The 15598-nt window shown below is 41.8% G+C and overlaps 1 protein-coding gene across 11 annotated transcripts in view; it reads left to right on the top strand.

The window, feature by feature from the left end:
- MECOM (MDS1 and EVI1 complex locus) overlaps positions 1–15598 on the top strand; it is a 406876-nt gene that overhangs the window by 342136 nt on the left and 49142 nt on the right. For 7 of the 11 annotated variants that reach the window (XM_042458918.1, XM_042458922.1, XM_042458917.1 and 4 more), the window contains 2 exons: positions 10823–12185; positions 12452–12538. In XM_042458918.1, coding sequence (XP_042314852.1) covers positions 10823–12185; positions 12452–12538 — 1450 coding nt within the window. The remainder of the gene's footprint in view (positions 1–10822; positions 12186–12451; positions 12539–15598) is intronic. The other 4 variants (XM_042458927.1, XM_042458924.1, XM_042458925.1 and 1 more) reach the window with 1 other exon arrangement.

The following is a 15598-nucleotide window of genomic DNA, read 5'->3' as shown; positions in this document are numbered from 1 at the left end:
TGAGATCTTATGATCTCTAGATGTCTATTCAGGTGTTCCATTTCAGGGTTAATGAAATTCCCTGTTGCTGCTTCCATCATTCTCCTCACATGAAATGTGGTGATTTGAAGAGGAGGGTATCCAGGTATCCATTAAGAAACTATATAAACTGGAACCGTGATTGTCTATAAATAGACAACAGGTGACTAAAAGAAGTTTTTCTCTTCAGATCATCACTTCATATAAGCAGTAAAAATAGTGGCTGGTGTTCTGTACATATCCATGTACAGGTTGGCTGTACAACGTGGACCCTTGTTTACGTGGGGATCATTTTGCCCTCCCCCCCCCCGTGTAAGGGAATACCACGGACCTCGAGTCCATTGATTTTAAGGGCACAAGATAAGAGAGCTGGGGCTTGCCATCCATTGACCTGAGTCCACGATGGCGAGCCCATGTATTGCAGGTGTGCTGTGCTTGTACTTTTTTGGCATAACATCCATATTCAGTGGAAGGTTGTGAAAGCAATAGAACAGGCGTGCCATTACACATTAGGTCAGGGGTCGGCAACCCCCGGCCTGTGGGCCGGATCGGCCCACGGAGGCCTTTCCGCCAGCCCCTGCCTGCCCTGGCCTCCCCGCCGCCGCTTGCGGTTTTTCCCGGCTCCCGGGGCGCCATTTTGTTTTTCAAAATGGCGTGAAGTCTCTCGCGACCTTCCCTGAGGTTTGCGCGAGACTTTGCTTCCATTTTGAAAAACAAAATGGCAGCGGCCTAGAGGCGAAGTCTCGCGCGGCCACAAGAAAGGCCGTGCGAGACTTCGCCGAGGCCTGCGGCGGCCGCCAGAGCCCTCAAACAGGGCTCCGGCGGCAGCAGCCGGCCTCTGGGAGGCCCGTTCCGTCGCTGGTCCCTCCAGAGGGCTCAGGCGGCGGCAGCGGCCTCTGGGAAGCCCGTTGGCCGTCGCGGGGGCCCTCCAAGGGGCTCCGGCAGCGGCGGACCCCTCGGGAGGCCCGTCGTCGTTGGGCCCTCGCAATGGGCGCCGGCAGCGGCAGCAACCCTCTGGGAGGCCATTGCCCTGGGCCCTCAGAGGGCTCCGGCACGGCAGCACCAGGCGACGGGCAAAGAGGGCCGGAAGAGAGAAGCCTTCAGCGCTGGTGGCCCCTGAGCTTTTTTGCGGCCTCTGACGGGCCTGGGCCCCGTCAGGGGGGCAAAGAGGGGAGGCCTCCTGCTGGTGGCCCGCCGGCTTTTCCGGCCTCTGAGGGCCTGGGGCCCCTCAGGGCCGGAAAAGAGGGGAGGCCCCTGCGCGGGCCCCGCCGGCTCGCCCGACCCCTGACAGCTGGGCCCCACGGGGGTGGAGAGCTGGCCCCGCTCGCCCCAGATGCGGCGACCGGATGTGAAGCTCACCCCGGCACCGGCCCCGCCCGGAGGTGAAGCTCCACCCCCCAGCTTCGCCCCAGTTTTCTAAGGGACAGAACCCGCCCCCGGCTCAAAAGTTGCTACCCCTGCATTGGTGCGTGGTGCATGGACATACAGATAGTTGAGCATTGCATTGTGCCTTTTTCAATTTGTTGGCCAGATTTCTGGCACATGTTGGATTTTCTCAGTGCAACTGTCACTCTGTGCATCCATATCACTTGCCTTAGGTAAATACCTTGTGCAATGTTCAGTGTGCATTGTGAAACCCCAGTGCACACTCTCCTCCACTGCTGCAGTAAAATGGCATTGTGCAATGGTGAATAATTCACCACACACATTCATGGTTTATTTAACATACTATGCACTGGCAGATGCAAGTGCTAATGTTTGTGTAGTCTTCGCTATGTTTCACATGGGCAGGCTATGTGTTTCCCTCTCACATTTTTTTAAACAATGAAACGGGAAAAGGGTTCCAATCTCCTCAACATAAGTCATTTGGAAGGTATCCTATTATATTATTAAATTATTATTATTATATTATTATATTTATAAACCTTTATATAAGCGCTGTAAATTAACAGCACGTACATACAGTCTTTTTAATTAGACGGTTCCCTGCCCTCAGGCTTACAATCTAAAAAGACACCACACAAAGGAGAAGGGAATAGTGGTGGGGAAGGGGATGAGGTCCAGCAGTCCTCTCTACCTCCAAAGCCTGGACCAAGGCAGATGGACTGGAGGGAGGGCTTGGCTTCATAATGGATGGTAACTTCACAAAACAATGCATGAGAATAAGAGATTCTCAAGTGATCATTGAAACAGTAACATCAGCACTGATCACTTTCCCAGCAAAATATCTGCTTAATATTCATAATAACCATGTAGGGATAGGTGTGAGGGCCCTTTGGTGAAAAACAGCAAAAAATGAAAACAAATGATATTGATCCATTTTCTGCCTCATTGATATTATTACGCCATACGCTATAATTAAATAAGGAAGTTTAAAGCCATTGTTAGCAATTAAGACTAATTTACTCTCTGCCCAAGTAAAACCCCTTTTTATATTCTCTCATATTCTACATTGGTTACATGTTACATATGCATAACTAAGTAAGGTCCCCCAGCCCATCTCAAGAGCCAGCAGATGTATCGGATAAAGGAGGTCTGTTCAGCTGCCAGTCAAGGAGAAAGGAGGATGATATATCCAGTCTTCTCCCACCAGCAAGGAAGGCTGCAACAACCAGAAGCAGGACCTGTGTTAAAGTATCTCATTGCAGTCTCACTCCCTAGTATGAAGGGGCTGGAAATATCATCCTTCTTGCACCCTGATCAGAAGCTGAGCAGGCCTTCTTTTACCCAATGTGGCTGCTGGCTGTTTAGGTGGGCCTCACAATAAGATTACATAGCCTTACTGAATATGGAGCAGTAATTGATCTAAAATTTTAAGTTACAAATTTATAACTGCAATATAGAATGTCAGCTGCTATTATTACTTCCTTCCTTCCAAGTATCTACAACCTAGTTCACATGTTTCTGGGAGCAGACTGAAATATGGATAGGTGTAAGGGCTATTCAACAGTGGAACACACATCCTCCGAGAGTGGTGGAATCTCCCTCCTTGGAGGTCTTTAAACAGAGTCTGGATGACCATCTGTTGGGTATGCTTTGATTGAGAGTTCCTGCATTGCAGGGAGTTGGACTGGCTGGCTCTTGTGGTCTCTCTGAATTCTATGATTCCATGATTCTATGATTCTAATGTAAATGGAAGAAAATTCTTAGATGTTGCAAGAAATTGAACATGAGGTTGGCAGGTAACTCTGTGGGGTCTTTTTTTTTAAAATGTCACATTTGTCCATTGTAACTTAAATGTCCCTATTTCTAGAGTTTGCATATCTCACTGTGGGGGAATCTGGGTCACTTTTAATGTCTTGTGAGTCTTTTTAATCCCTGCCTTGCCTGCTCTCTTCTGACATCAAGGCGTATTGTGGTTTTAGTTATTGCTTAAATCTTTCTGTTGAATGTAAGAACAGCTTCCAGGGTGGGATCAGTTAACAGAATTTGAAGCTAACTGTATTGCACAGCTGGGCCATACAATCCAGCTACACAGAGCATGAAGGTGTGGGGTCATTCAGGAAGCTGGTTTAATGGAAAGAGGGGCCAACCTGCAATTTCATATCAGCCCATTGGGACTTGTGGTTCGAACTCTTGAGAGCCAACCATCGGCTTCCTGTAGCTCTTGAATTAACTTCTTCACTATACAAGAACATGTGCCATACATTCATCAGGGGAGCAGTTGAATGAAACTGTGCAAGCCTTGAGACTCAATAATATATCAACATGATTTTTTAATGGCTTAAAAGAGTCCCTCTGAGGGCTGTGGGCCAGCTCCTGGAGTAGTTGATATTTTTTATTTATTAGTGCTTAGTCTTAGTTAAACTAGGAAAAACATAATTAACCAGACCCAGTTATGACTGTTGTTCAAAGGTTTGTGTTCTCTTGCTTGAGATCACAGGAATGTCTTTTTAATATTAGTGAAAATAATTAGTGAACAATAGCTTCCAGCCATAAAGGGACCATTCATGCTCTGCAGCTCCAGTTGTGGTTTTTTTTTAAAAAAAAGGAAAGGAAAGAGAAGAGAAGAGAAGAAAAGAAAATTCAGATGCTTTGCCATTTTTTTCAAATTAAATCACATGGAAAACAATTCAGCCCTGCTTTTTTCATTAATAAGTCCCTGGCAATTGCTGGCACAATTGAAAGAGCAACTGTGATTTTTCAGATGCAAGGGTGATGGACAGGATGAGGAGAGAACCCATAAGGGCAATTATGAATAATTCCCATGTAATTACAGAACAAAAGAATTCAAAGATCGCATGTCAGGGTAGGATTTTCGGAGCATTTGTGGCTAAGGGTAGAGGGTCACCTAGAGCAGAAAGATCTGATTCCAAGTAAAAAGGCCACACACCATGCACTACCTTCCCTTTCTGTTTACGGCAACTGTCTCTCCTTACAGTATGCCGCTCTGACTTGGGAGCAGACTCACCAACACCAGCTCCCCAACACATGCTGCCTGCCTTTCTAAATCTCCCAGGTTGCTGAAATAGAAACCACATGCTGGAATAGACAGGTTGTCTTAAAAATAGCAATTAACAATCCTTTGTTTAATAAGGAGCAAATATGCACACTTTGCTTTTGACCAATTTCTTGCTCCTAAATGCCTGAACATCTGATTGAATAAAAGACATTAGGTAGACTGGTGGGAGAGAAGTCGTGGTACATGGACATTCTTGAACAGAACGGTGCAACCCAGGCAGTGAGGGAAAAATAAATAAGCGAAGCAACATCTTTAGCTTTGGAAATGTAAGTTATAAGTAATAGATCTTGGGCTGCAATATGTGTGGCAGTCCAAATACTGCTGGATTACAGCTCCCAGCATTCATCTTTTTTGGCTGTGCTGTCTAGAGTTGTTAGGAGATGCAGCCCAGCCCTGCTATAGATGTAAGGAGTTATTAAATGGACAGGATAAGTGTCAAACATTAGAATCATTTGCTTTCATAGTTTGGGAAAGTTTTTTTTAATAGACAGCAAATTTTAGAACTTCCTGATGGTTGGTGTATTCTCATATTTGTAGCCCACTAAAAAGAACTTTGAAATCTCAGGTTTCCATAATCGGGCGAGCTCTCCAAGTGCTTAATTTAAAATTTACATTGGAATCAAAGTGTTATCAGAAAGCAAAAGGACAGGCTGGACTTTCTTTGTCAATCTGGGAAGAAATAATTCTGGATTCTTCACATCAAATCATTCCCTGTCTTTCTTTAGACAGCCTTCCCAGTCCCCCAAAATGACAAATTTCAAGCCATCTATATTCTTTCTACTTGAACAACAAAGGTATTTGTTTCATTTCTCAAGACTACCTTTGTATCTCAAGAGTTTAAAATGCATTTGATATTTTCTATTTTATAATGAGTTTTGGATTACCAGAAAATGTTGGTAAACAACCAACACATCCCCTTGTAAACTTGTTGAGTAATCTGCCTGGCTGCTGACCTCTGTTTAATCCATCCAAACAGTGCTAATGTTTTTACGTAGTTGACTGCTAGTCCAGATTTATTTACAGGAACATCCTTGACCAATTTGTATCAGTGTAGGCTTAGCACTGTGTCTCCTGTTCACAAAGTAAGGTTTTATCCTGAGCAAAACCTTGTGATCCAGATCCAACAGTTTTCTCTGTTCTTTAGCATGTGTTCATATGGCCAGCATGACTACATAGAATACTGTTACCTTACCACCAAATTGGTATCTATTTATCTACTTGTATTTGCTTGCTTTCAAACTGCTAGGTTGACAGAAGCTGGAATTAAGTGATAGGAGCTCACTCCATCACATGGCGTTCAGGCCTCGTACTGCCAACCTTCTGACCTTGTGAACATTAGAATCAGCATCTTAACCACTAAGCCACATAACGTCCAACATTTAATAGATTAAAATCAGGGCATCTGTGCCCAAGCAGCAACAGAGTATGGGTAAGATGGCAAACATTATTAATACGGGAGGTGGTACTCCTCTGTGTCCCACGAGTGAGATTTACACACTGTTGGGACATGGAAAAGGGCATTCTCAGCTGTGGCACCCCAATTGTGTTATGCTCTCCCTCACAGGTCCCATTGGTGTCAACACTCTTGTCATTCAAGTTTAAACTTGGCCGTTTGCTATTGGTTTTGGATCTTATTTATTCAAACCAAGACTATTATTTATAGTTTCAAAACTTTTTAAAAATTCAAGATAGTTTTTTAAATTCATTAGATACTTTACCTGTTATACTTTTAGCTTATTTAAAGCTTCTTAGGGGCTGTGCAGACAGATCGGGGCCATGGCAAACACACACCATGGCCCCGATCTGGCCTTTCTAGAGCACAAAAAGTGGATGAGCACCAAATGAGCCCTGTGATGCTGTGTGCCACATCATGCAGTGCAGTGTGCAGCTTCACACCACCCTGGGGGGTGGAGCCAGGGCATGCATCATATGGATAGTACACCCCGATTTCACCCCCAATCAGCCTTTATGGCCAGTCTGCACAGGGCCTTACTGTTTTTAACCTCTTTAACTTATTTTAATGCTGTTTGTAAGCTGCTTTGAGTTCTCCTGCTATAGATATATTTTAATTAATTAATTAATTAATTAATTAATAATGAGGAAGAACAGACAAGCTAAGAAAGGCTGCAACAGTTTACTTTTGCCTAGGTCTACTGTAAAGGATAAATTTCTCCCTCTCATCTTGCACCTATTGAGTTAACTGAGTGAAAATTATTTTTGTACTTTGAATGCAGTTTGTAGCAATTGAAGTCCACTAAGGACAAAGAGGGGAACTGGAAGGAGAATAAAACAGCCATTTTAAAAGCAGCTGAATAAATGGGACAACAGGGGATTAATGTGGGCCACCCCTGCCAAATCAAGACAGTTGTGGGATATGCTTCAGTGATGGGGATAGTTCTGTTCATTCATACGGAAATTGTATACAGTTCTGCTCCCCACTGTACAAAACAATGGTGAGGTTTGTATTCTCTGGCTGGGGACTAAGGCAACTAGGGTCATCAGGAATGAAAGATGAGAGAAGTTATTACAGTCCAGATTGATCTGGCACATTTCTCCTGTTTGTTGCCACTATACACACATACACCACCACCACCACCACCACCACCATGGAACTGCAGCAAAATAGCCTAGTCTAGGTTCCATGATGCTGATTCTACACACCTGATTATCCTGACATGAACCTGGCAGAATGAGAAATTACTTATGGAACCTGCAAGGAACCTTCTCTCCTTTCTCCCAGTATATTCATGTACTTGTACACTGTTATGTAGGCTGTAGTCACTAAAGATTTGGGCCAAATGTTTAAGAGTCAAAACACATTTGGTTTTGCCCTGCTATGAAATTCAATTATAATTTAATGCATTTAGATACTGCATTTCTGTCAGGGCAAGGCACCTCAGGTGATTTAGAGTTGAAATACTAAAAGAAGTTAGTGGGGGGGGGGGGGAAGAAGCAATGTACTGATGATTCCTTCAAGAGCTGATAGCATGAGCTCTCCAATTTGGCCTTCTTCATTTCATGCCTTAGCTATAGGCAAAAAAGTCTTTAATGCTCCAAGGAGGGTTCAGGAGGAGTTGTTCCAACAGTCCTGAAGCCTGTTTGCTGTTCAGTTTGTTTAAAATTTAGCCATGTTATTAGCAATGTTATTTGGTATTAGCATGAAACATTTCATTTCTTGAACAAATTTTTATATATAAAAACACCAAGCCTTTATCTGTGAGAAAGGTAAAAACAGAGGCCCTCTAAATATGGTTCACGTGTAGGATCATTTCTTTATTTTTACATTTGTATTCCATTTTTCCTCCAGTTTGAATGATATATCCATAGAGATTCCTAGTTTCCCATCTGACTATTACCCTTGACATGACCAGTTTCAATCATACAGTATTCCAAGTCTCTTTGTACCTGTATATGCATATGTTTATTTTAATGCCATAAAAATAAGTGGTAACTTCACTATTTAAAGTTAAGCTTGTTGTTACTAGAGGAAAGTCTAAAGTACACTGTGCATTAAGCTTCAAAAGCCGTAAGTATTCCAGTTCACAGATCCAACAATTTGATTTAGTCAGAATTGCAGAATGTTCATAAAATATTCTCCAAGTAAAGGACAAATCTATTACATTTTGTAAGATGAAATCAACCTGCTCTTGTTCTCATGTGGCAAATGTTAGCAAAACATTCTTTCTAGCACATTCCTTATGAATGAAAGGTATCATACAGGAACTTCAGCTGATACACAGCAATAAAATTTTCCTGAATCGTACATTTTTTTGGCTTTCGCCCAGGGCTGCAACTTACTCAAGTTGTTGTCTGATAAATGTTTGCGAGGCCACCCATCTGATTTAGACAGGTGGAATTGGGCCTTCTCAAACAATGGATGCCTTTGTTGTTGTGATGGGAACAGATAGCAATGGGGTAAACATTTCTGATAGACAACAAACTGGCAGGTTCTCAAGGGTAAGCTTTATAAGAGCAGGAAGGTTAGCATCAGCAGTGGTGTGAGTGGAAGTCAGAGGACGTGATTACAGTTCATGGGAACCAAAAGTGCAGGATGGGATACATTCAATTCAGTTTCCTTTGTAGGCTTAAAATAGAGCCATTGTAAATTATGTCAGTCTGTCTTAAACCATGAAAATAATTGTTAGGAAGGTCTCAGAATTCACAATGTGCATTGTTGTGTGGCTTTGATGTGAGAAAGGCAAAAGCCTGCAGTATGACACAAATGAAGCAAAAATTAAGCTGATCAACTCTTCCTTGCTGGAGGAAGTTGAATTTGGATGCAAAACAACAAGCATTCTCCATGTTTCCAATGCTCAGGCTGTTGACAGTGTTATTTTATACTTGTCTCCCAAGAAGTATGTCCCATTGAGTCCAGAAAGGCTTATTCCAAGACAATTAGATACAGGATTGCAGCCTCACTATGCTCACCTACACATCCAGCATGACACCAACTACTATGGAGGCCAGAAGCAAAATAAAGTAGGGTTCCTGCCTTTTTAGGAGTAGTGTAAAATGGGAAATTCCAGCTTGTCATGCAAGTTACACCTTCAATGGTAATATACTTCTATTTTACTAAAGATTCTAGAATACTGTGCTTTTTGCATCTCTTTTCTACTCTAATGTCTATGGAAGAGCTCAGTAGGCTTGCAAATTAACAAACCCCACCCCCCTGCCCTCCAAAAAAGTGTGGAAAAGACACTAAGGGGAGGATAAACCCTGAAAACACTCCAATGAGCACCGAGTGTGGCCAAAGAGTACAAAGTCTTGGGGGGTGGCACTAGAAAATAGGGAAGGGGGTGGGTTGAAATGGTTGGATTCTTCCAGCAGCAGTACTTGGCTTTGTAGTATTTTGTTGTAAGTCCCACTTGTATCACTTTGATTGTGAAGAAAACTCTAAAGAATCAATGCCAGCAGGATTCTCATTACCAAGTACACAAACTTTCCAGTGTACTGATCTTTTCAGTACTGAATCTAAATTTGTTTTTGTAAGTGGTCAAAATAATTGTGTTACTGCAACAAAGGTGTGTACTGATCATGCTGACAGTTTGGTTTGGTATAACTGCTATGGCTATTACATGGTATCAGTTTATGCCATGAACACTTCACATAAAATGTCTTCTGTGCTGGCCTCTGTTTGTTTTTTTTAAAGAACAACTTTTCCATATTCATGTGCAGTCAATATAAAATTAATGAGGAAAAAAACATGTAATAACCTATATATACAAAAGTGTTTCTTGCATAAGTGTATTCTGTCTTGGAGCTAAAACGTGTTAAATGCCTCTAGGCCAATGTGTTGTAAATGATGCAACTGTTTGACGCTGATCCAGAGGTCCATGGTACATGTGAAATATGAACATATGATGCTTACCATTATTCTATTTCTTTAAAAGTTGCAATTTGTAGACAGTAGAAATATTCTCATGAATTAGACAGGCATAACAATCTCTAAATGTGTGTTAATTAATTGTCCTGGATCTATGGAGAATATTGCACTGCCTTTCCTCCCAGCCTTGGCACGGACTGAATCTTTTAAAAACATTTTAAAAACAGGTGTTTTCGCACTCCTCCGTACTCAGTCTGAAGGCATTCAGTACTGATCTTGGCATCCCGTACCGATCTGGACATCTCCAAAAATCCTATTCTTTCAAAAAGTGCCAGAGAAGCCCAGATTGGGTACAGGATGCCAAGATCGGTACGGGATGCCTCCAGACTGGGCACGGAGGGGTATGATAACACCCGTTAAAAAAAAATTTTTTTAAGGTTTCAGCTTGCACCGAGGCTGGGAGTAAAGGCAGTGAGATAATCTCCTTAGTCAATGCATATAAATACTCAGGGCTGTCCAAATATTGTGAAAAAGAAACTAGATATATATTGATTTTAAAGAAAAGACATGTGGGGATCTTTCTTGTTCTGCTTCTCATTGTATTTGAGTGAGTGGATTCCATGTTTTGGAGGCTGGGACTGGCTGTTTACACGGTATTTGGGTTCTGATTCATCCTGACAGATTTTAGACTATTAGCACAATCTAATACATATTAATTCAGAACCTGGGGTAAGTCCTACTGTATTCAATGGGACTTATTCTTAGGCAAGTGTATAGGATTGCAGTCTAATACTCTAGTCTTAATCGCAGTCCTAGAAATATATTCCCTCAAACTCAGTGAGTCTTAAAATCTGAGTGAACAGATTTATGACTGAGTTTGAAGTGAGTCATCTGAAAGTATAAATGATATCAGATCCTTAGACTAAAGTAAATGGGTGGGATTAAAGGTGGTGAATGGGGAAAGAGAAAGATGACCATAAATCCTGAGATTTGTTGTTGTTGTTGTTGTTTACACACAGGTGAGGTCTGCCATAAATCCTATACTCAGTTTTCAAACCTTTGCCGTCATAAGCGTATGCATGCTGATTGCAGAACCCAAATCAAGTGCAAAGACTGTGGACAAATGTTCAGCACTACGTCTTCCTTAAATAAACACAGGAGATTTTGTGAGGGCAAGAACCATTTTGCGGCAGGAGGATTTTTTGGCCAAGGCATATCACTTCCTGGAACCCCAGCTATGGATAAATCTTCCATGGTTAATATGAATCATGCAAATCCGGGCCTTGCTGACTATTTTGGTGCCAATAGGCATCCTGCTGGTCTTACCTTTCCAACAGCTCCTGGATTTTCTTTTAGCTTCCCTGGCCTGTTTCCTTCAGGCTTATACCACAGGCCACCTTTGATACCTGCTAGTTCTCCTGTTAAAGGACTTCCAAGCACAGATCAAACAATCAAAAGTCAAAGTCCCCTCATGACACATCCTCAGACACTGCCAGCTACCCAGGACATTTTGAAGGCACTAAATAAGCACCCACCTAACCTAAGTGAAAATAAGCCAGAGGAGCTTCAACCAGAGAGGTCCTCCGAAGAGAGGCCACATGAAAAGATCAGTGACCACTCAGAGAGTAGTGACCTTGATGATGTCAGTACCCCCAGTGGGAGTGACCTGGAGACCACCTCTGGCTCTGATCTGGAAAGTGACATTGAAAGTGATAAAGAAAAATGTAAAGAAAATGGTAAAATGTTCAAAGACAAAGTAAACTCTCTTCAGAATTTGGCTTCCGTAAATAATAAGAAAGAATACAGCAATCATTCCATCTTCTCACCATCTTTAGAGGAGCAAACTGCGGTGTCAGGAGCTGTGAATGATTCTATAAAGGCCATTGCCTCTATTGCTGAGAAATACTTTGGTTCAACAGGACTTGTGGGGCTACAGGACAAAAAAGTTGGAGCCTTACCTTACCCTTCCATGTTTCCCCTCCCATTTTTTCCAGCATTCTCTCAGTCAATGTACCCATTTCCTGATAGAGACTTGAGACCGTTACCTTTGAAAATGGAACCCCAATCGCCAGGAGAGGTAAAGAAGATCTTAAAGGGAAACTCCGAGTCTCCCTTTGATCTTACCACTAAACGTAAGGAGGAGAAACCACTTACTCCTGTAACCTCAAAACCATCAGCACCATCAGTGGCCAACCAGGACCAGCCTCTAGATTTGAGTATGGGCAGCAGAAGTCGAGCTAGTGGTACAAAACAGACTGAGCCTCGGAAAAACCACATCTTTGGAGGAAAAAAAGGGGATCTTGATCCTGAATCAAGAAAATCATCAGACATCTCTTTACAGCATGCAAGGCCAACACCTTTCTTTATGGATCCTATTTACAGGTAATATACATATAACCAAATGTAGCTATCTGAAATCTCAGTCGCATGTACACATGAACCAAATGCTGTATAATGATTGTCATTTATTGTAATAAATTACAAAAATAGTCAAAATTAGAATTAATCCAGTTTAGGTCTTGGGAATGTGTAGTCTTCTGTATTCTTAATACAAATTAATTTATCATTTTTGAAGCAGTTTCCCTTCAGAAAGGGAAATTCTGTATTTAAAAATTGGCAGTCAAATTCAGCTTCTGTTTGCAAACTAGGAACGGCGATCTCCACTGCAATCAAAGGTGTTTCACCCAAGAACTCAAAACACGTTGTACCATAGCAACACAACGTGGAACTCAAGGGTAAAATTCTGCCTTTATTTACAATTGAGTAATCTGATTTGTTTTTAGTCATTGGAAGGTACTTCTGCCTTCCTGCATGATAAAGCAAATGACAGTAACAGTAAATGTAATTCATTGTGTTCAGATTTGAAAGGGATATAAAGGGGAAAAAACAGTTAACAATTTAATAACTTTGCAAGTGGATTGTCCCCTGATTTGCCTTTCAAAACAATTGATTCACTAATTGCAGTTAACAGCGTAAGCTCTTGATTGTTGTCTTCATTTGAAATATTCTGTCTACTAAACTTTTTATTTTTTATTTTTTGGGTATAGCTACATGAGCTATTTTCTCCTGATTATAACTAAAGACATGTCAGAATGAGTTGGTGCAATCAAGATAATTTAAGTTGATGTCCCTGAGTGATTATGAGTCTTTCTAGGGTTTCACTGAGAAATTAAAGGGGTTTTGTTAGTGTACATATATGTTAGGGCCTAAATACCCTAAAGGCATCAGATCGCATCTGATCTTGTTAGTTCTCGGATGGGAATCTGCCAGTGAATACCAGGTGTGTAGGCTGTATTTCATAGGAAGAAATTGGTAAAAACACACCTGAGTGTTCCTGGCCTAAGAAAACCCTATTAAATTCATGGGGTCACCATAAGTCAACAAGTAACTTGAAGGCACACACAACATATACACAGAGAGAGAGAGTTTATAGAGGAGCAGAGGGACAAATAAATAAGAAACAAAATGAAAGCCAACCAGTACATGATAGTAACAGAAATAGTCTAAGCCTTAAGCTGTTAATTCTAAAATAATGTATCAATGTACCATCACAAAAATTGGAAGCATGGTCACATGGTTCCACATGACCACAAACTCATTGTTACCTTACTTGCAATCCACCTTTAATGACATTGCACTAGTCTGTACTATTTTTGTGTTCAGTATGACTGGAATATTCAGCCCAAGAAAGCTGTCAGAGTAGGCCACCTAGCTGTGCCTCTGCTTGAGTCACTGTTCTAGACTCTTATTTAGGTGAAATAGTAAAAGGAGCATCCAGTCTTTTTAATTAGTTCATTTATTTTCTATTTGAAATTTGGAGATCACTGACCTAAGTGGGTTTTTATTTTTTAAACTTTATTTGGAATTATGTAACTTACAAAACATATACTAGCGGAAAGTACAAATGTGAGTGAGGAAAAGAATAAACACTCTAAACCAAGAAACAGGGAATAATGTCAATTTGTTCTCAAACCTGTGGATCAAATTAGAACATCCACTAGGGAGATTCTAGTGTAAATTCAAATTAGCATCTCTGTGAAAATTTATTTCAGTACTTTGTTTACTTTTATAAACTAGCACGATACAGCATAGACCTTGACTACTGGTGAGCTTGCCATTTCAGGGACTTGGAACAATTTAACTAATCAAAAACCTCTAAGCATAAAATGAGAAGTCCTCTTATTCTGTAAGCAATTAGCCAAATACTGATATGATCTAAACCACAAGGATGTTTATGATGAATTACCCAAAGCTCAGAATTGTCTTGAGAATTTTGGGGGAGGGGATGAATTATAAATCTAGAAATATATTGCTTTAGATGCAAATGGGGAACATTGATACATGCATATCAAGACTTCACCGAGACCACTTTAAAAGTGGAAGAAATAGGAGTAAGAGCAACAATAATAATGATAACAACAATAGCAACTACAGCCTAATTACAGACTTTTCTGCCCAATAGCTCCATTGGTTTTAGTGACTTGCAAAGAAAAATGCCCAGATCAAACTCATATATTTAATACTATTGGCTGACGTACTGTTAATAAATTATGATGGCATAAGTCTGACTTGACACCATTGCAGTTTATTTTCATGGTCATTATGTAGGTCAATAGTTTATTCTGACCACAAAACAGCTAAAATTTCTCTGCCCCTGAACTCAGAGTTCTGCAGACCATCACCCACAACACAATTATTTCCATATTGCCAGAGTGGAAGGGAATGAGCAGAGTGGCTATTTTCCTTTAGCTGGATCTGCTTCCAGGATGTCATCTGCAGATTGATCACAAGGACTCCTGGAGGTCTCTTCAGATGCCTAACACAATGCATCTAGCTACAGGAAAATACTTCAATCCCTTCTCATCCCCCTGCTCTCTGACAATACAGAAATGGCTGTGGTTTTTTGTGGGGAAGAGGGCTGCACTGTATACAAGGTGAGTTTTGGGGGATGGGGAGATGGCATTGGAAGACATACTTTATGGAGATATAGGCATGTGATACATGATGTGAGATCTTAGCCATCATTATGCTGTTGTTTAACTGTACAGTTTCTGCTATTTATTAACTGGAATCTTTCCAATGTAAATTGTATAATCATAGTTTAAGGGATGTACAGCAGTACTCATGAAGATAGTACCCCACACTGAGGAGATTATCGCATATCGTTCTCAGAACGTTCTGCATCGTAACGTGATGAGAACGTTCCTGGAACGGATATTACTGCATTGAGTAAACTGGAACGTGATCAGAACGTGATTGCAACGCATTTTACCGCACAGCGCTTTCTTTTTCTTGAAACCGTTCCCAGAACATATTCCACCGAGGTCCATTCAAGCCGAGAGAAATCCATTCTCTCATTCCTCCGTCTCCTGATTGGCTGAAAGAATGACAGGCGGGGAGGCAGGCAGGCGAGCGACTGCAGTGAGGGAAGGTGTGTGTGTGTGTGTGTGTGTGTGTGTGTATGTGAGGGAGAAAGAAGGAGGGAGGGAAGGAAGGAAGGGAGGGAAGTTGGGACAAGGGAGAGAAGAGGAAAGGAGGGAAAGAGAGAGAAAGAGAGAAGGAAAGAGGGGACCAGGGCAGAGAACAAGAGGGAGAGGGTCTGGCTCTTTGCTATGGAATTCTGGGAGTTTGCTTGCTTTTGTGTGGTGCTCCAAACAGAGGAGCTTTTGTGGGTTCCTTCCTGGAGGGAAGGAGGAGAAGGTCCTGGGCATCCCTGTCATCCCTGCCTCCTGCAGGCTGCCAGCACAGGAGCCCCACTGGACATGACACCAGAGGTGTCCCCCCCCCCCCCCCCC

The sequence above is a fragment of the Sceloporus undulatus genome, chromosome 3 (genome assembly GCF_019175285.1).
Source record: "Sceloporus undulatus isolate JIND9_A2432 ecotype Alabama chromosome 3, SceUnd_v1.1, whole genome shotgun sequence".
Lineage (NCBI taxonomy): Eukaryota > Metazoa > Chordata > Lepidosauria > Squamata > Phrynosomatidae > Sceloporus > Sceloporus undulatus.
The sequence above is the reverse complement of the archived record's forward strand: the minus strand, read 5'-3'. Positions and strand labels throughout refer to the sequence as shown.